Source organism: Panthera tigris, chromosome D3 (assembly GCF_018350195.1).
Source record: "Panthera tigris isolate Pti1 chromosome D3, P.tigris_Pti1_mat1.1, whole genome shotgun sequence".
Lineage (NCBI taxonomy): Eukaryota > Metazoa > Chordata > Mammalia > Carnivora > Felidae > Panthera > Panthera tigris.
Window position 1 is genome coordinate 62415096 of NC_056671.1, and position 21511 is coordinate 62436606.

Below are 21511 nucleotides of genomic sequence, written 5' to 3' on the forward strand. Positions count from 1 at the left end.
TAAAAAAAAATGTAACAGTCAGCATGTTGCTGAGTTTTTGAGTAAGTACTTACAAGCTTCTTAGGTATTTTTAAATTAAGTTTTAATTTTTTTAAGTCATTTACTTAAAAATACCTTTATAGGTATTTTTGTTTTCTCGCACTATCTATAAAGAGTTTTCTCTGGCTCAGAATTTATAGTCTAGAGTAGTCACTATTGTAAGAGCTATGTGTGCATATACTGATTAAATGGTGTTTTAAAATTCTGTATTCAGATTTAATTGGAGACCAGATTTCATTGTAGAATCTCAAGTTAGTTGTGATAGAATCTTTGATCTCTTATTTCAAGTAGGAAAATTTTCAAACCATTTTGAAAACAGCTAAACAATAGGAACCCTGTTAGAGGAACAATTTCCAACAAGGCAGTAGCTTCCATTCAGAAAGAGTGCTTTTTTTTCTCCATAGACGATAAACAAAGTGCAACTCCAACTCCCAGTCTTATAAGCATTCCATCAAACTTAGATTTGATTTGTGTTTTCCTGCTATATCTCTGATTCATTGAAGCAATAGCATATGCTGTGTCTGTTCCTTCTCAGAGGAGTAATTGTTTTTCCTGTAGTTACAGTCTGCATATTACATATTCAGAAATACGGGGAGGAAAAAGCTATTGATGGGGGCTTCTGACGTTGGTAGACACTGCTTTTGTGATTGTCGGGTGAAAACATGGAAAATAATTTCAGTACTTGGTTTAAAATGATCATTCTCTTCCTTTGAACACGGACAAAATAGTATAAAAATATTAATCAAATGTAACATTTTCAAGGCCTCTCACTCTAAGCGTACTCTTATTATATAACATAAAAATTTTAATTGATTGTGCTATTTTCTTCCGAACATTTTGAATTTCCTTTTTCATTTGTTGCCTTTCCAGTGATTTAAATGGGATTCCTGCTATAGCTGAATCCTTAGGGGCCTATAGTTGTACAGACAATCCTTTTAAAATGAATAGTGTCAACCTTTTAAGCCACAGAGGGGAGTTATAGTCTCCAATCTGTAAAGTGTTAGGCATCAGGATCTATAAATCGTTCCACTTTTTTATTTTTATAGCTATTCCAGTATGTCGAAATTGAAAGTAAACTTTGGATGCTTTGACATGTTTTTCTATGACTGTTAAGACCTTTCAAGGTAATAAAGGTTATTTACCTCACAAAATGAAATTGCCAGGAAGCAGGTAGCCCACTGATGTCATCTTACAATGGGTACCTGGACAGTTTTGTCTGCATTTCTACTTGAAGATGATAGGTTTCAAGGGAATACCTTAGAGTGCTTTGTAGAATCTACTTACTGCTGTGACCAGAAGATTCAGAAATGATTCAAATCTACGTCTTTTAGTCTTGATCTAAATTTGTCCTTCATATGTAATTGTCATGATATAAATGACACTGTCGTCTGTATTTTATATGGACTTTTCTTTTTGTAGAAGAACTTTGGCTTGGAAGAGTTTTGACCTTTATCATGAGCACCAATGTAGACCCTCAGTCAAAGGAAATAGCTGTGACCATTGTGTGTTTACTTGGTGGTCAGGGAGACCTGAACAAAGCAATGGCTATATGTTCTGGTTATCTGTATTGTTCATTTGGAAGTGAATTTCTGTGTAAACACACAGAAAAAGACAATTAATATACTAAGGTGATGGAGATAGTCAAGGACTTTAAAGGATGGAAAGTTTTGGATAGGCTTTGAATAGGACTGTGTTGGCAGTTTTATAGTTTAGAATCACTGTCTATTTAACACTCCTAGGTAGTGTCCTGAAATGACCAAACATTTTGGAATACTGTGAATAGGAAATAGGAGTTTATGTTAACTGTTCTAGCTTATTCATCTACAACAGAGCTGTCCAATGAAACTTTCTGCAGTCATGGAAATTATCTATAATGCTGCACATAAGGCTACTGAACACCTGAAATGTAGAATGTGTGATTGAAACACTACATTTTTAATTTTGTTTGATTTTAATTAATTTTATTAGTATAAATACTATTTAGTCATATGTATCCTGTGGCTCTAGAAGGCTTCCTTGATTCAAGATTAAAGAACGCCTTCTTGAATTTTTGGCTTAGAACTTCTGTTGGGAACATGATATGGTGGCTGTAAGGTCATGGTTCAGTTCTTCATTCCACTTTACAGAAAATTCTAGGTTGTGAAACTCTACGACTTCAGAACAGCTGCTATTATCATGGTAAACCATTGCACTGGTTGGCTAATAGAGGAGGCGGAGAGGCTTTTACTTTTATCAGTCCTTAAAATTTTTCTGTGTGTAGGACTATTAGGGGTGTATCCGGGGCTGCTGAAAAATTTTAAGATATGGCATATGGCATCAGTTTCTTTGTAATCTATGAAGGGAACTAAGAGTTAAACACATGAAACAGTGATGAGCTAGGTAACATCAGCACAAGTTGTCTGAGAGGCAAGGCCTATTCTAGGAAATCAGAGAAGAGTGAACTCGTCAGGGTCTGTGAAGACTTCCTAGAAGAGATCAAGTGTCTCCTGTACTTGAAGGGTGAGTAGAATATGGAAAGGTGGAGATTGGAAGGTCTTTCTGGAAATTCCTACAACATGAGCAAGAGCACCAAGTAGGTGCGTACTAAGAGTGGTTAGGGGACTGACCTGACTGCAGTGTGTGTGCATACATTGAGGATAGTGGACGTTTGAACCAGATGCTTGGGGCCACAGAAACTGTTTTAAAATAGTCAAGGGGCACCTGGGTGGCTCAGTCGGTTAAGTGTCTGACTTGGGCTCAGGTTAGGATCTCATGGTTCGTGAGTTCGAACCGCACGTCGGGCTCTGTGCTGACAGCTCAGAGAATCTGAAGCCTGCTTCAGATTCTCTCTCTGCCCTTTCCCTGCTCATGCTCTGTCTCTCTCTTTTTGTCAAAAATAAATAAATATTAAAATTTAAAACGGTAGTCAAGAGGGAACCATTGATGTTTTTGTTAATACAGGTGGAACATTATGAAGGTAGTTTAAAGAAGAAAAATTTAGGGGACTTCTGGGTGGCTCAGTCAGTTGAGTACCCAACTCTTGATTTTGGCTCAGGTCATGATCTCATGGTTGTGAGATCAAGTACCCTGTCCGCTCCACACGGAGGATGGAGCCTGCTTAAGATTCTCTTTCAGGGTACCTGGTTGGCTCAGTTGGTTAAGCGTCCGACTTTGGCTCAGGTCATGATCTCACGGTTCATGGGTTCAAGCCCGCATTGGGCTCTGTACTGACAACTCAGAGCTTGGAGCCTGCTTCAGGTTCTGTGTCTTCTTTTCTCTCTGCCCTTCCCCTGCTCGTGCTCTGTCTCTCTTTCTCAAAAATAAATAAATATTAAAAAATTGATCCACTGAAATCAATTTAAAGCCTCACAGTCTAGCATTTGTTATTTAAAGAAAAATGAAATAGAACAGAGTAGCAAATATTAACATATTGTTTATAGAGTATTTTTGAAACTTTTTTCCCGTTTTTTGGGCATCTGTGTGTACCCACATGGCTGTGTGTCCTGAGTTGTGATATAAAATGTGTTTGTTAGTATGGCTTGTTCCCATGAGAGGAGTTAGAAAACATTGGTGTCTGAGATCTAATTCAGATCAGTGGTTATATGACTTGGCAATTAGATAAGCAGTTCGGGTGTAAAAATACATTAAAAATTTCTTTAACCCTCCAAAACCATAATTTTGTGATACACAAATTTATATATGATTATATATGGATTTTTGAGAAATGGGGAGATTGGATGGGAAAAAAAACAATTTAAAATTATTTTGCAAAAGTATGTTAATGAGAAGTTAGCTTCAGAGTAGTTTTCAAAATAAGAGAGCCATATGTAATACCAAAAGTATTACACAGATTATGAAAATATTGTTTGAGTTACTTGGTAGACATGGGAGCTTAGATGATTTCTGAGGATGGTAATACTGTATGTACCTTATAAAGTATTAGGAGAAAATGTTGGCATCAAAAGAACATCTAGGATATTATACAAATTAAGGCATTATTGTTATTAATTTACTTTTTTATAAATGGTTGTATATGTGCCCTACTTTTCCACTTTCATTGTTTTTAAAATTTTTAAAGTTTATTTATTTTGAGAGAGAGAGAGAGAGAGAGAGAGAGAGAGAGAGAGAGAGACTAACTGACTGCATGTGTGTGAGGGAGGGGCAGAGAGAGAAGAAGAGAGAGAGAATCCTAAACAGGCTCCACGCTATCAGCATGGAGCCCAATTCGGGACTTGAACTCCCAAACTGTGAGAGCCAAAATCAAGAGTCAGATGCTTAACTGTCTGAGCAACCCAGGTGCCCCTAATTTTCCACTTTTAAAGAGTGATGGAAGAATATGTTTCATTTCTTCCGCTTATTTTTTGCAAATGTGAATTAATCAAGTTTTGTGGAAAAGAGTATGTATTTACAAAATGAATCTGAGTGTCATTTCACCTCTTATGAATTTTTAAGGTATGTGATAGTGGAATGTGAAGATCAGGACACTCAGCAGAGAGATCCAAAGACCCATGAGATGTACTTAAATGTAATGAGACGATTCAGCCAAGCATTGTTGAAGGTAACCATTTAATGTAGGGGTTGCCAAAAACACCGTACATGGGCCAGATCTGGTCTGTTGCCTGTTTTGGTATGTCCCATGAGCTAAGGGTGGTTTTGATGTTTTTAAATGGTAGAAAAAACCAAAAAGAATAATATCTTGTGACATTTGAAAATTATGTAAGATTCAAATTTTGGTGTTCATATGTAAAATTTTATTGGAACATGATCATGTTCATTTGTTCTCATATTGTTTATGGCCACTTTTGCACTGCAATAACAGTTGTATAGTTGAAATGGAAACTGTATGGCCAACAAGACCTAAAGTGTTTCTTCCTTGATCTTTTACAGAAAGTTCGTTGACTTCTGATTTAATGAAATAAAACTATACATGTAACAAATTCCAGAACTTTGCTTTTTTATTTCCCTTTGTCTTTTCTATTTTGTTTATCAAGATAGGTACATTTTTAGAAATCTGACAATGGTCATATTGCAGGTACTTACTACATAACATATTTTTGCTTCCTTAACGGTTGTTAAAATCTATGTAGAGCCATTTTCTCCTTTTAGGTGTTGTGATTCTTAAAGCACTGTGGCACAGTGCAGCCAGCAGAGGGTGCATGGGCAGTGAGAACTGCCACATCATTGATCTGTGATTTGCTACAGAAATGTATTACTTCACAGCATCTTTTATCTGCAGTTTCATGTTTCATGTTCTTAAAATTTTAAAGCACATCTTATTGAGCTCTTTGAGCCTAAACATTTCTATAGTTCTCAGAACTTCTCTGCATTTAGCTTATTGGCAGATAAGTGCTTGGTTGTCTCTTCTAACGTCAGTCTGTCACAGCTTTTGTCATCTTGTGAAGAAATTTCATTTTCTCTGAGCTTAAATTTCCTCACTTTCAAAATGAGGATGATAACATTTGCTCTTATACTGATAAGCCACCCTTATCAGTTTATTGAGAAGATTAAATGAGAAAATGTATTTTATAATATTTTATGAACTGGGTATTCACTACATAAGACTTTATGGCATTTAATTTTTATAACTTACATTTTATGAAGCAAGCATGCATTATGTTGCTATTTGAGTGCTTTCCTTTTTTTTTTTTCCCCAGTAGAGTTTTCGTTCCTTGAAGGTGATATTGTTTCTGCCATATGCCCAGTGCATTTCTAAAGACATCATAGGCTTTCAGATACTTACTGAGTCAATGAGCAAATGCATTTTGGGTGAATGAATTCTGTCTTATCACATGGTTGTATTTGAAAAAAAGTGCTGTTTTTGATAGATTAGTATTCGCTGAAGACTCAGATAATTTTCAACTTTGGAAGAGTTGGCAGTGTTTAAATAAGCTAGCAGTTTTCTCATTATCTCTGAATCAAGATAATTAATCTTTTTCAATTTCACTTTGTATTGAAGTTTGTAGCTATTAGAAGAATAAATAAAGTTCACCCATGCTATTAAAGAAACCCTGATCATTATGCTACACAGAACTAATTTTCCTTTCCTTTGAATCCCTTCAGGGTGATAAGTCTGTCAGAGTTATGCGTTCTTTACTGGCTGCTCAGCAAACGTTTGTAGATCGTTTGGTGCATCTAATGAAGGCAGTGCAGCGTGAAAGCGGAAATCGTAAGAAAAAGGTAAACCTATGGGCTTTGCTTTTTATTTTTGACTAATGATGTCTTGGTATCATAAAATACTGAGTCCTGGCACTATCTTTTTGGGTTGATCTATTTTATGAAATTCTTATGCAATTATAATAATAGGAGGATTTATAAGTATTGATTATATACAGGATCCTGTTTTATGAATTTATATCTGTATAGGTATAGATAGATAGATTTAATCCTCACAACAACTCTGTAAGTTAGATGATGCTATTATCTCAATTATAAGAACAAATAGGGGTAGAGGGGTTAAGTAATTTGTCTACCATGCTCAGCTAGTAAATATTATAGTTGGGGTTTGTTCCTAGGCATTCTAAGTCCATATATATATTTTATTTATTTATTTTGAGAGAGAGGGTGCAAGTGGGGGAGGGGCAGAAAGAGAGGGGGACAGAGGATCAAAAGCGGGCTCTGTGCTGACAGCAGAAGGCCTGATGTGGGGGCTCAAACTCCCGAACCATGAGATCATGACCTGAGCTGAAGTTGGACGCTTAACTGACTGAGCCACCCAAGTGCCCCTCTGTGTCCATATTTTTAATCTACAGTGCTTTATTGGGTCTCATTTTAGCATCTTAGCATCTTTGAATATAATCTGTTTGATGTGGAAAGGACCTGTACAGATCATTGATACTGGAAGCACTCTGAGAAAATGAAAGTCCAGAGTGACTTGCCCAAGGTTGCAGAATTAGTTGTTCGTGACCTCACTGGCTTTGCATCTGTTCTCATGGCTAGAACAGGGATCTTTCCATCAAGTAAGGCTTCTACTTGATGACAATAGATGAGTATTTGTTCTTCATATGTTGTTTTTCCTCATCACTAGCCCAAATGATGTGAAGGATTCACTCTGAATCTTCTCTTTACATAATCCCATCACAGGCAGATCTTTCTTAGTGATCTTTGTAAAAGAACACAACACACTTTACTGTTGTTCTTCAGACTTGTGAGGGGAAGGTGGAGAGAGGAAAAGGTGAAAAATTGAGTCAGGAGTTCAAAGGCAGGGGATCAGCTGTAAAGAGAAATGCTAACAGATAAGTGTGTAAGGAATAATATTCACAAGGTTAAGAAGGAGAAAATAGGCGGAAGAGAAACACATTTTTATTGAGATGACCTTTTTTTTGTTGTTGCTGAGAAAAATAAGAAACCAAAGTTAAATAACTAAATCCCTACTGCTGTTCCTTCTGGAGCCGCTCTCCCCAGAGGTGCCTGTGTGAGGGAGCAATGTGATCCCACATACCCCCTGCAGGAATGTCTGTTCCTGTGGCTGTCAGTGTGGGGCATAGATTTCAACCAGCTTGTTTTTGTGTGGTGTGCTCTTCTTTTTGGCACACACACGAGTCTCTGGCTACACTTCAATTTTAGCTATCCTGGAGGATAACTGACTTCTTACCTATTTGAGGCATCACTTAAAGCTTCCTGAAATAACTTTTGTTTTTACCACACAGCCTAATATTTAAAAAAAGTTTTTTTAATGTTTATTCATTTTTGAGAGAGAGACACAGAGTACGAGTTGGGGAGGGGCAGAGAGAGAGGGAAACACAGAATCTGAAGCAGGCTCCAGGCTCTGAGCTGTCAGTACAGAGCCCGATGCGGGGCTTGAACTCAAGAGCTGTGAGATCATGAACTGAGCCAATGTTGGATGGATGTTTAACCAACAGCCATTCGGGCGCCCCCAACATTTAAAGCTTTCATTTTGAATGTTGTTAAGTATTCTCTTTTCACTTTATCATTCTTTAGGTGATAATATTCATGTATTTGTTGTACAAAAATGTATTTGGCATGCCTACAGCATGGATCTAGGGATATAGCAGCAAACATAAAGATCTCTATTCTTAGAGAGTTTTGGAGGAGAAAGTAAATAGAATAAATAAGTGAAATATGTAGCGTGCTAGATACTGTTGTATGCTATAGAGGAAAATAAAGCAGCAAAGGAAGTAGGAAGTGCTGGGTTTGAGGAGTAAGGCAGTGAGTGTTTCACTTCTAAATAGAGTGGTCAGGAAGACCCCACTAAGAAGGTGACATTTGGACAAAGACCTGAAGCAGGTGAGGGAGCGAGCCATATGAATATTTAGAGAAGACCATTGCAGCCAGAGGGACACCAAGTACAAAAGCCCTGAGGTGAGAGTGTATGCGTGTGTGTGTGCACGCGCGTACGTGCGCACGAGAGATAGAGAGATGTATGTGTGAAATAGGAAGAAGCCCGGTGTATTTGGAACAAAGGGAGAATGGGGGAGAGCAGTAGGGGATGAGGACGGAGGACAGAGATAATAGGGACACAGATGGAATATATCCTCGTAAGTCATCACAAGGACTTATGACTTAAACACTGAGTGTAGAATCTGTTGGGAGTTTTGAACAGAAGAGTGACGTGACCTGACTTTGGTTTTAGCAGCAGTACTCTAGTTGTTTGTTTGTTTTATGTTTATTTATTTTTGAGAGGGATTAGAGTATGAGGAGCATACTCTAATGGGAGGGGCAGAGAAAGAGAGGGAGACACAGATCTGAAGCAGGCTCCAGGCTCTGAGCTGTCAGCACAGAGCCCGATGTGGGGCTTGAACCCACAAACAGTGAGATCATGACCTGAGCTGAAGTCGGATGCTTAACCAACTGAGCCACCCAGGTGCCCCTAGTTGTTTATTTATGTTAAAGTTTATTTATTTTGAGAGAGAGAGAGAGAGAGAGAGCAAGCGCGTGCATGTGTGTGTGATTGGGGTGGAGCAGAGAGAAAGGGAGAGAGAGAGAGAATCCCAAGCAGGCTCTGTGCTATCAGCGCAGAGCCCAACCCGGGGCTTGATCTTGTAAACTGTGAGAAGTTGAGCCGAAGTCAAGTGTTGGACACTGAACCGACTGAGCCACCCAGGCGCCCCTCCTTTATGATGCATTGCACATAATTTTATGGTGCTTTGCAAACACTTTAAAGTTAGTAGAATTAGTTTTTATGTCTTTACCCTGTATATTATAAACTACCTTTACATTTTAACTCAGTTCTTTCTGATTTGTTCTCTTAGAACGAGAGACTACAGGCATTGCTTGGAGACAATGAAAAGATGAATTTGTCAGATGTGGAACTTATCCCATTGCCTTTAGAACCCCAGGTGAAAATTAGAGGAATAATCCCAGAAACAGCTACACTATTTAAGGTAATTGTGATGGATATCTCATGTATATCATTGGAACCTAATTCTGTAAAGCAAAAACACTCCCTTCAACAATGATTACGTTGCAGACAATATCTATAATTTTGTTTGATTTAGTACATGCTAGATAAAAAATTGTCTTTTGTTTATTCAGTGTGTCTTGATTTAAAGATCTTGTATTACCAGTAGGCATTTTTACGTGAAATGTGTAAAATACACTTTTTTTTTTAAACTGTGGGCTTTTTAATCTTTAATTTTTGAACTTGTTATTAATTAGAACCACACCTACTTTTTCCATGTAAGCTTTAAAAAAATAATTGCAAAACTGATATTACTCATTCAGTTCATAAATCCATGTAGTAACAGTCTCAGTTAACCTTTTTAACATTTCTTGATCTGATATCTGTTCTTGTGACTTAAATTTTTTCTTGTATTTTCAACTAGTAATTCTCATTAGTCCTTTATAGCATGTCACGCTTCTTTTGGCTGGCCACGACTTGGATAGTTAGAAAGAGCTGGTAGCAGCCACTTTTTCCACTTAGTCCCAAGGAGTGAGCAGCATTAGCTGTGAAGCATCATTATCTGTTGGGCATCATAAAGAATGGTCTCAGGGATACCTGGTGGTTAAGTTTTGTGATTCTAGGGGTACAAGGCATAAGTTGCACTCAGATATTACTTTGTATCCAGAAAAGAAAGGGCTCATAGGACAATGACTTATGAATATAAAAAGGGGTGTGATTATAGTAAGAAGTAGTTTGGAATTTTTTCAAGGGTGTGTTTATTTTTTTTTTTGTTTGTTTGTTTTTTTTTTTTTGTTTTTTTTTTTATTTATTTTTGGGACAGAGAGAGACAGAGCATGAACGGGGGAGGGGCAGAGAGAGAGGGAGACACAGAGTCGGAAACAGGCTCCAGGCTCCGAGCCATCAGCCCAGAGCCTGACGCGGGGCTCGAACTCACGGACCGCGAGATCGTGACCTGGCTGAAGTCGGACGCTTAACCGACTGCGCCACCCAGGCGCCCCTCAAGGGTGTGTTTAAAGGCAGACTATGGCTGCACATCTCATTCAACTGAAAGGCTGAGTTTTATAAAGCAGCACTGAACCTTATTGCATGGTATGGACTCTGATAGTTTCTATTCTTTTAAGAATTATTCTGACTTGAACTCTCAAACAAGATCAGCTTCTAATAACACAGAGGAAGTGTTACCTTCATTTTACACGTGAGGAAACAGGGTAAAGAATATGTGCAAGATCCAACATCTAGTACCTGGTGGAGCCTGGATTCCTATCTGTGACTGACTCCAGAGCTTTTGCTCTATATGCTGTGTAATCTTCTGAGTATTAGCTAGTTCGTAGTTTTCTTCAAGGATTCCTATTGTGTCTTGTTGTCAGCCCATTTTGTTTCTTTAGGTTCTGCTTACCTATTTGTTTACCTTATGTGTCAGCATTTCCTATGTGCATGGTAGATCTTTGTGCATTAATTTACATCCATATTTGAAAACAATATTTTTATTTTCAGAGTGCTCTTATGCCTGCACAGTTATTTTTTAAGACAGAAGATGGGGGCAAATACCCAGTTATATTTAAGCATGGGGATGATTTACGCCAAGATCAACTTATTCTTCAAATCATTTCACTCATGGACAAGGTAACTATAACTTTATATTGGCAGGGACCATTTTTTAATTTTGGTTTAGTATATATGCAGTGAATGGACACTGAATTTTTTTTAACATTCAGGTGCAATCATAGGAAGCTCAGCAATCTCCAGCTGACCTTAAACAACTTTAGTTGTTTTTATGCACTGCAGAGTGACTCTTGGGTTGAGTATAAAATGAAATTGCAACTGTTCCTTCTTTTTTTAAATTCTTTTTAACGTTTATTTATTTTTGAGACAGAGAGAGACAGAGCATGAACAGGGGAGGGTCAGAGAGAAGGAGACACAGAATCTGAAACAGGCTCCAGGCTCTGAGCTGTCAGCACAGAGCCCGATGTGGGGCTTGAACTCACAAACCGTGAGATCATGACCTGAGCCAAAGTTGGTTGTGCAACTGACTGAGCCACGCAGGTGCCCCTGCAATTGTTTGTTTTTATTAAAACTCTTTTCTCAGTTAAGTTCTCTTGATGTCGAGTTTAGTAACTCCCTTCCTCTTAGTCAACTAGATCTTTTTCTTCTTTAAATTGCATCTCTGCCTCTGGCTTTTAAAGGAACGGATTTGTCCTCATTTCCTTTTTTTCTGAGTTCTAAAATACTTTGTGACTAGAAAGAGCTGCATAAATGAGTTGGAAGACCCCCAGTGTTGATTGAAAACTATTGACAGTGATTTAGAATAAGTTTAAAAACATTGACATTCCATCAAGTAAGTGCTTAATAAATTTATTTTTGACGATCAAAGTACAATTAATTTAGTAATCTCTTATAATAAGCTATTATAATACTTACCTGCAAAACTGCTTCAGAACAATCTTTATACTTGTTTGCTTAATGTATTTTATCATTTGATCAAAAGCTGCTACGGAAAGAAAATCTGGATTTGAAGTTGACACCCTACAAGGTATTAGCCACTAGTACAAAACATGGTAAGTTTATTTTACACCATCGTTGTTTATTTGAGTGTCTAACAAGTATACTTTTCCTCTTTTAATTGAAAGTTAAGAATGCTAGAGATTGAATTCATTTGTAGCACTGAAGGCTGACTGGGCCTCTTTTTTCTCCCTGGCTCCCTCTTGAAATCAGCATATTTGTAAGACAAATTAATACCTTTACACTGTATTTCTTTGCATTCAAAACTGGTTGTAATTTACAGTAGTTTTTTTCATACTAATCTGTGTCCAGAATCATCATTTGAGAGTTACTGTGACCCAGAGTGACTGTATTGTGCTCTTAAAAAAAGCCACTCAGCAATGATGCTGCCTCTGAACTAGTTTTTGTTTTGTTTTGTTTTGTTTTTTAATATAGAATGATAGCATCTAAGTCTTTCTGAGATTGAATAACCTCTGGAAATTTGATAGACAGTTCCCTAGGAATGCTTGCCTACATACAGCCTATTGTCAATTCCATAGTCTTGATACTCTCAGAGCTTCTCACCCTTCGATACCTGGGAAAAACAAAAGTATCCATTTTAGGTTTCTTGGCCTTCTGCTGGCCACCCTCAAATCTTTTTGCTGGTGGTTTAATTCCTCTTCTCGCTTTCTCTTGGAATGATCTTGTTTAAAGTGCACATATGATCTTTGACTATCCTGCATAAAATGATTTACTCACTTCCATTCGCTCTTTGGACAAAGACAAAAGCCTTAGCTTGTTTTACAAGTTCCAGCATCCTGTGACACACTCCTGTACCTGTCTCTCAAGCCTCTCTTTTTCCAGTCTCCCCCTTGCTTCCCAGGCATTAGCCACATGGGCCACCTTCCATTTTCTCGAATGCACCATGCTCTTTTCAGCCTTAAGGCCTTCATTTATGTTACGATCATTATCTTTAGCATCCTTTCCTCACAGCTTTACCTATTAACTTTCACTGCCCTTCAAAGCATGGCTCAAATGTCAGTTGCCCTCTGATCTCTATGGTAATTTAGGTCTCCCTACACTATTCTCTTTCACAGTACCTTTTTATTCATAATATTTATCCCAGTAAAAATTGCAGGCTTCTTCAGTGTATAAAGGCAGGGTCAAAGCTCTGTTTTTTTATTGGCAAACTTATTATTGCATGGGAGAAAATCAGTAAATATCTTTTAAGTGAACTGATACACACTATTCCCTGTTTGTGATACAGGAATGAATGAGACATTTCTTATTTAAAGGAGTATACGGTAGTTTCCTTCATTCAACTTTGATTTTTCATAATGTCCTCTTCCTTTTTGGTAGTTTAAGGGATTTATACTTCTGTCATTTCCAGGAAATGGCAGAACATGGAGTATTAGATAAAAAAGGCAATGAACATAATTCAGTTTTAGGCTTAGTTGATTGATATTACATAATTTCAGAGTTCTTAAAGTGATTTTAAATTTGGAATATTTTTAATTGGCATATGTTATAAAAGTACAGAAAGAAATTTTTGTGCATATTTAAGAAGCTTAGCTATTACCTTTTTTCTGTGTATACAGTAATAGAAATTGCCCTGGAGAAACATACAGATTAAATCAGTTTAATTGAAAGAAGAGTTTACTTCTAGTTCCTATGACTCAAATCCCAGTCTAAACTTAATATATTGTTTACAGACTCTTTAAGTCATTTGAGTATGCAGTGTATGCATTTGAAAATGAAGGTTATTCTTAGTAGAACCCTTATTATTTTTATTGCTTAACCAGTGTTGCGCTTAATGCAGTGCATGTATTTCTGTGTAGGCTTCATGCAGTTTATCCAGTCAGTTCCTGTTGCTGAAGTTCTTGATACAGAAGGAAGCATTCAGGTACAGAACCAATTTTAAATGAGTTATGCAATTCATGAATATAATATCGTTTTAAAAAGTTCAATCTTCATAAAAAGTGTGTAGAGTTAAAAGTGCATGTTTCATTTTATCACTGTTCTTTCCTTGAGTTGTTTTCCTTTTCTCAGAAGTGAATAATACTAAAAGTTGCAAATTCTTCCATGTTAGTATGTACAGATGCTTAGTTCCTTAAACGGTGCCTAGCACATAATAGAGGAGTGGGAATAAATTTTATTTTATTTTTTTTTTATTTTTTAACATTTATTTATCCTTGAGACAGAGAGAAACAGAGCATGAACGGGGGAGGGGCAGAGAGAGAGAGGGAGACACAGAATCGGAAGCAGGCTCCAGGCTCTGAGCCATCAGTCCAGAGCCCGACGCGGGGCTTGAACTCACGGACTGTGAGATCGTGACCTGAGCCGAAGTCGGAGACTCAACCGACTGAGCCACCCAGGCGCCCCAGAGGAGTGGGAATAAATTTTAAAAGTTTGTTAGTTTATAGTTATCTTATATTCCAAATTATGGAAATTCTTCAGTGTGTTTAGCTACAAATTAACATTTGGCTATTTCCAACTTTATGGTTCTTCAGAACAGTACTACATGCTCTTGCTCACACATATTTTGCTCATTTGTTTTTAAGACCCCTCTTTTCCCCTTCAACCTTGTTGCTGTCCTTTAATATAGGAATAGGTGAGCAGTTCCTAGGATTATGCCATGTGTGTCTTTGAAAATTTTTACACTTTATAGACATGGATCATTTCTTATCACATCTTAATGGTTAATTTGTGTTATTTAAAAAAATTTTTAGTGTTTTATTTATTTTTGAAAGAGAGAGAGACAGAATACGAGCTGGGGAGGGGCAGAAGGAGAGGGAGACACAGAATCTGAAGCAGGTTCCAGGCTCCAAGCTGTCAGCACAGAGCCCGACATGGGGCCCGAATCACAAACTGCCAGATCATGACCTGAGCCAAAGTCAGATGCTTAACCGACTGAGCCACCCAGGCACCCCAATTTAAATATGACTTTCTTTTTCCCTGTGTAAGAAGAATGTATGTAATTTACACAAAAAAACCTGATATGCCTGAAATGAAAGCTAATACAGGAGGGACTTGACAGGGGATATTTGTTACAATGTGTTTTTGTCTTTCCCAGTTTAGTATGTAATTCAGTATGGAGTTTAGATTTGCAGAAAAGCATTATTCTCATTTCTTGGCAAAGCAAGTGGTTATACTGTTCTTTGGTTTAAGGAATAGTCACTTGCAGTAGTTAAACATTCATGCTCACTAGAGTCTTTTGGGTTTTCTATGTATGTAACACATCATCTGCAAATAGTGAAAGTTTTACTTCTCCCTTACAAATTTGGATGCCTTTTATTTCTTTTTGTTGTCTAATTGCTGTGGCTAGGACTTCCAGTGCTATGTTGTATAAAAGTGGTGAGTGTGGACATCCTTGTCTTGTTCCAGACTTTAGGAGAAAAGTTCTCAGTTTTTCCTCCTTGAGTATGATGTTAACTGTGGGATTTTTATATAAGGACTTGATTATGTTGAGATATGTTCTTTCTAAACCTACATTGTTGAGGTGTTTTTTTCTTTTTATCATGAATGGATGTTGTACTTTGTCAGATGCTTTTTGCATCTATAAAAATGATGCAAAGATAATTTTAAGAATAAAAATTATTCTTTCTCTTATTAATGTGACATACTACATTGATTGATTTGTGAATATTGAACCACCCTTGCATTCCAGGAATAAATCCCACTTGATTGTGGTGAATGACTTTTTTTTTTTTTGTATTCTTGGATTCTGTTGGCTAATTTTTTTTAAATTAAAAAAAATTATTTTTAATTAATGTTTATTTTTGAGAGAGAGCGAGATTGACAGAGCATGAATGGGGGAGGGACAGAGAGAGAGGAGACACAGAATCTGAAGCAGGCTCCAGGCTCTGAGCTGTCAGCACAGAGTCTGACACAGGGCTCAAACCCACAAACTATGAAATCATGGATTCATGAGCCGAAATTGGATGCTTAACCAACTGAGCCATCCAGGCGCCCCTTGGTTTGCTAATTTTTTTTTTTTTTTAAGATTTTGCATCCATGTTCATCAGAGATACTGGACTACTAGAACTGATGAATGAATTCAGTAAAGTCGCAGACTACAAAATCAAGGTATAGAAGTCTATTGCATTTCTATACGTTAATAATGAAGCAACAAAAAGAGAGGAAAATAATCCCATTTATAATTGCACCAAAAATAATAAAATGCATAGGAATAAACTTAACCAAAGAGGTGAAACACCTGTACTCTGAAAACTACAAAACACTGATAAAAGAAATTGAAGATGACACAAAAAAATGGAAAGACACTTCATACTCATGGATTGAAAGAACAAATATTGTTAAAATGTCTATGCTAGTTGGGGCACCTGGGTGGCTCCGTTGCTTAAGCATCCAATGTCAGCTCAGTTGATGATCTCGCAGTTTGTGAGTTTGAGCTCCGCGTTGGGCTGTGTGCTGACAGCTCAGAGCCTGGAGCCTGCTTGGGATTCTGTGTCTCCCTCTCTCTGCCCCTCCCCTGCTCACACTCTGTCTCTCTTTCTCTCAAAAATGAATGAACATTAAAAAAAATGTCTATACTACTCAAAGCATTCTACATATTTAATGCAATCCCTATCAAAATGCCAACAGCATTGGGCTCTGTCTGGGCTCAGAGCCACCTGGGTGGCTCTGTCAGTTAAGCGTCATCCAACTTTCGGTTTTGGCTTAGGTCATGATCTCACAGTTTTGTGAGTTTGAGCCCTGCGTCAGGCTCTGCACTAACAGTGCAGAACCTCTTGGGATTCTGTCTCCCTGTGCTTCTCTCTCTATCCCTTCCCCACTCATGATGTCTCTGTTTCTCTCAAAGTAAATAAACTAAAAAAAAAAAGAAGAAAATCCCTTAAAAAACTACCAACAACATTTTTCATAGAACTAGAACAAACAGTCCTAAAATTTGTATGGATCCACAGAAGACCCCATAAATAGTCAAAGCAATCTTGAAAAGCAAAATTGGAGTTATGACAATTCCAGACTTCAGATTATATTACAAAGCTGTAGTAATCAAAACAATACGGTACTGGAACAAAATTAAGACATACACATCATTAATACAGAATAGAAAGCCCAGAAATAATCCACACTTACATGATCAGTTAATCGTTGACAAAGGAGACAAGAATATGCAATGTGAAAAAGTATCATCAGCAAATGATATTGGGAAAACTGGATAGCTACATGCAAAAGAATGAAACTGGACTACTTTCTTAAATCTGAAAATGGATTAAGGGCCTAAGTGTGAGACCTGGAACTGTAAAAATCCTACAAGAGAGCATAGGCATTAATTTTTCTAACATCAGCTGGTAACAACATCCTTCTAGATGTTGTATGTAGATGATGTCCAAGGCAAGGGAAACAAAAGCAAAAATAAACTGTTGGCACTACATAAAAATAAAAAAGCTCTGTAAAACAAAGGAAATGACCAATAAAAGTAAAAGACAGTCTGCTTAATAGGAGAAAGTATTTGCAAATCACATATCTGATGAAGGGTTAGTATCCAAAATATATAAAGAACTTACACAACTCAATACCCAACAAATAATTGAATTTAAAAATGGGCATAAGACATTTCTCCAAAGAGGACGTCCAGATGGCTAACAGACACATGAAAAGATGCCCAACATCACTCATCATCAGGGAAATGCAAATCATAACCACAGTGAGATATTACCTCATTTCTGTCAGAATGGCTAAACTCAAAAACTCAAGAAACAACAATTGTTGGTGAGGATGTGGAGAAAACGGAATCCTCATGCACTGTTGGTGAAAATACAAACCAGTGCAGCCATTGAGGAAGACGGTATGCAGGTTCCTCAAAAAATTAAAAATAGAACTATCCTATGGTCCAGTAATTGACACTGCTGGGTATTTACCCAAAGAATATGAAAACACGAATTTGAAGGGATATATGCATCTTTGTGTTTATTGCAGCATTATTTATAATAGCTAAACTATGGAAGCAGCCCAAGTGTCCATCAATAGATGAATAGATACTAGGGCGCCTGGGTGGCTCAGTCAGTTAAGCATCCTACTCTTGATTTAGGCTCAGATCATGATCTCACGGTTTGTGAATTTGAACCCCGAGTTGGACTCTGAGCTGACAGATCAGAGCCTGCTTGGGATTTTCTCTCTCCATTTCTCTCTGCCTCTTCCATGCTCATGCTCATTGTCTCTCAAATTAAATAAACTAAAAAAAAAAAAAAAATCGATGATGCACGCTTGCACACACACACATAGGAATATTATTCAGCAATTAAAAAAGAATAAAATCTTGCCATTTGCAACAGCATGGCAGGATCTAGAGGGTATAATGATAAGTGATATAAGCTAGTCAGAGAAAGACAAACACCATATGATTTCACTCCTATGCAGAATTTAAGAAACAAAACAAATGAACAAAGGAAATAAAGAGAGATCAAAAAACAGACTTTTAACTATAGAGAACAAACAGAACATTAGCAGCAGGGGGGTGGATGGAGGAATGGGAAGAAAAAGAAAAGAAGATAGCTGGGGCTCAGAACATTAAACTGCCTAGGGTTGATGTTTTGCTATGCAGTTTTCCAACTGTGTAACCTTGAGTCACTTCTTAACCCTTTGTGCACAGAAGAGTTAACAGAGCAGACCTGAGGCTATTACCTTTAGAAAGGTCTGATTGCTAAGTTAGCCTTTGACTGGTATTTGGGAACTTGGCTTTCAGTGTGTTATTCCTGTGTTCTCTGATAAGAGTGGTTCAGTGTGCCTAGACTGTACAAATAATTTGGTTTACAGTGAACAACTTGCTTTCCTTCTAGAATTTTAACAGTTGCTAGACAGAGGGTAACTTTATGACCAGCCCCCAGTAAAAACCTTGAGTGCTGAGTCTATAATGGGCTTCCCTGGACAGAAACATTGCACCCAGATTACTTTTTTTTTTTTTTTTTTTAAATTGGCATTGGAGAAAAGTAGTATGCTCAGCATATCCCCTCATAGAAGAGAGCCAGGAGGCTGACACATGGATTTCTCCAGACTTTGCCTGTGTATTTTCCCTGTCCTGATTCTACTGTGTATACTTTTGCTTTAATAAGTGTCACTTGTGGTACAACCATATGTTGAGTCTATGATTCCATCTAACAAACTTGTCGGAGGTGTTGACCTCCTAACATACCCTTTAGGTCTCAGTTTTTGCATCTTTGAAATTTGGATAATAATTTAATAGTCTCTGCCTCTAGGATTAGTACCTGAAAATGAGGTGAAGTGTATGTAGAGCTTTAACATAGTTTCTAACTGAAATTATTATTTAATAAAGTTATCAGTTATTACGTTGCTGTGTGCAATTGTGATTTGGTAAAATAAGGACAGTGCAGTTGGTATATTGATTCTTGGTTTCATGTCTGATCTGTGTAAATAGTTTTGCTGAGTCAGAGGTTATTCTCATGTTCAACTTCAATAGACAATTAAAACGTATTTTCTAAAATAGTTGTTTTTGGGAAGTTATTCTGTTTCTCATTGCTATACATCTTTGCCTAATCTTAATATTGTCAGACTTTTAAATTTGGAATTGTAGTTTTAGTTTTCCCTAATTATCACAGGTTGAACATTAAAAAATATATGCGTAGGCTATGCATTTCTTCTGTGGAGTCCTTATTTACATCTTTTGTTCATTTTCCTCTTGGGTTGTTTGGGTCTTATTGATTTATAGGAGTTGTTTATATATTCTAGGCATAGATCCTTTGGCAAGCCCAAGGGTGTTCAGAAAAGCTGAAACATAGGGTAAACTTTTTTTTTTTTTAAACAGCATGTTACTTGTGTTTTCAAATAGTATATTCTGTTTTTCTTTAACATCTACATGTAAGGGAATAGTTCTAGTTGGTAATCAGAAAGAAAACAAAACATTATTTTCCCCACTGTTTCCAGACTCTTTGGACACTCTGGTGCATGTATTGTGTCCCTATAATTCTTTTGTTCAGTTAGCATCTCTCTTATATTTATCTTTCCATCAATTTCTCCTGGGAATTATTGGCACTTTCTAATCATTTTTATTGAGCTTTTTAAAAAAATTATTATTATTGATGTATCATTGACATACAGTATTATATTATTTTTAGGTGTACAACACAGTGATTTTGACAATTACATACATTATGAAATGATCACCATAAATCTAGTTACCGTCTGTGACCACACATAGTTATTATAAGCAATATTATTGACTATATTCCCTGTGCTGTAGTTTATATCCCCTTGACTTATTTGGTTTATAACTGGAAGTTTGTTAATGCTAACAGTGTTTCAGTAGCTACACTTAACAAGTAATTTCAATAACTCATGTTCACTTTAAGGAGAATGTATGATACATAAAACCCCCTCATTGTTTACATTCAGAAGAAAAGTGAAAAAAAAGTGATAGAGTATAGAGAAATAAAAGTAAATTCATTTCATCTAATGTTTTCCCTAAGGTGTAAAAGTAGCAGCATACTTTTTTTTATCTTAACTGTCTGCAAGCACAGTAGTAAGACTGATTCTTAGAATATACTTTTTAAAGTCCACATTTTATAATTATTGACTAAACATTAGGCCAGACACTTGGTCATGTTTTACAATTGCAAAATGTCTGATTTGTTAAGGATTGTATTGAGTTTGTAAACATGTAAATTATATCTTTTCAGAACTTCTTTAGAAAATATGCACCGAGTGAGAATGGACCAAATGGAATCAGTGCTGAAGTTATGGACACTTATGTTAAAAGCTGTGGTAAGTTTTTCAAGCTCTAGTTTCCACTGATGCACTGAAGTCAAGGAAATAGGCTATCCTGATGTTGCTATATTCATACACATTAGTACACTGTAGGATTTTATCTTACTTCATGTGGGCTGCTCTAACAAAATACCAGAGACTAGGTGGCTTGTAGGCTGGAAGTCCAAGATAAGGTACCTACTTTGTCAGTTGACGGCCCTTTTTGGGGAGAAGACTTTTTTGTTGTATCTTCATCTGGCAGAATGGGCTAGGGAGCTGTGTGGACTCTCCTTTTAGAGAGCACTAATCTCATTCATGAGGGGTCTACCCTAATGATTTAAGCACCCCCTAATACCATTACATTGGGCCGTACGATTTCAACATGTGAATTTTGGGGGCCACAAAGACATTCAGATCATAACATTTCAATTCTCTATAAGAAGATGACTAAAAGATATACTGATAGAAGAAGTCAATTAATATTTTGACATAATAGTAATTAACAAGGTATAAATTCTGTTTAGTCTTTGGTGAATGTATCTTTGCAATCAGTTAACTGTGTTATTATTACAAGTTATCTCTTCCTGGAAGCTGTTAATTTTCTCCAAGATTTTCCCTGTGTTTGAGTAACTACAATTAAAGAGACTGTGGGAAAAGTCTCAGCAATAATTATGCTTTAGATAAATCTCAAGAGCTATGTTAGGAGGATGCCTCTCATGATATTTTATTTTATGGTCCCTTCTGGGAAATAAGTAGGTAGTAGAATGCCAGAGGGATTAATTCATATCGTTTCGACCATTTATGCCTACCTATCCTCATGAAGTTTATGTTCTAGAGGATTTTTTAATTTTCTTAAGCACTTTTTTGTTTGTTTGTTTTATTTGTTTTTGCTTTTAATAGCTAGATTGTTTAAAAGAGGGTTAGTAAAGG

General features: G+C 36.9%; 1 protein-coding gene across 2 annotated transcripts in view; it reads left to right on the top strand.

Moving 5' to 3' along the window:
* The window catches only part of PIK3C3 (phosphatidylinositol 3-kinase catalytic subunit type 3), a 140677-nt gene that overhangs the window by 74320 nt on the left and 44846 nt on the right, over positions 1 to 21511 (top strand). For both annotated transcript variants that reach the window (XM_007081803.3, XM_042962956.1), the window contains 7 exons: positions 4471 to 4576; positions 6079 to 6195; positions 9228 to 9359; positions 10874 to 11002; positions 11865 to 11934; positions 13696 to 13760; positions 20515 to 20599. In XM_007081803.3, coding sequence (XP_007081865.2) covers positions 4471 to 4576; positions 6079 to 6195; positions 9228 to 9359; positions 10874 to 11002; positions 11865 to 11934; positions 13696 to 13760; positions 20515 to 20599 — 704 coding nt within the window. The remainder of the gene's footprint in view (positions 1 to 4470; positions 4577 to 6078; positions 6196 to 9227; positions 9360 to 10873; positions 11003 to 11864; positions 11935 to 13695; positions 13761 to 20514; positions 20600 to 21511) is intronic.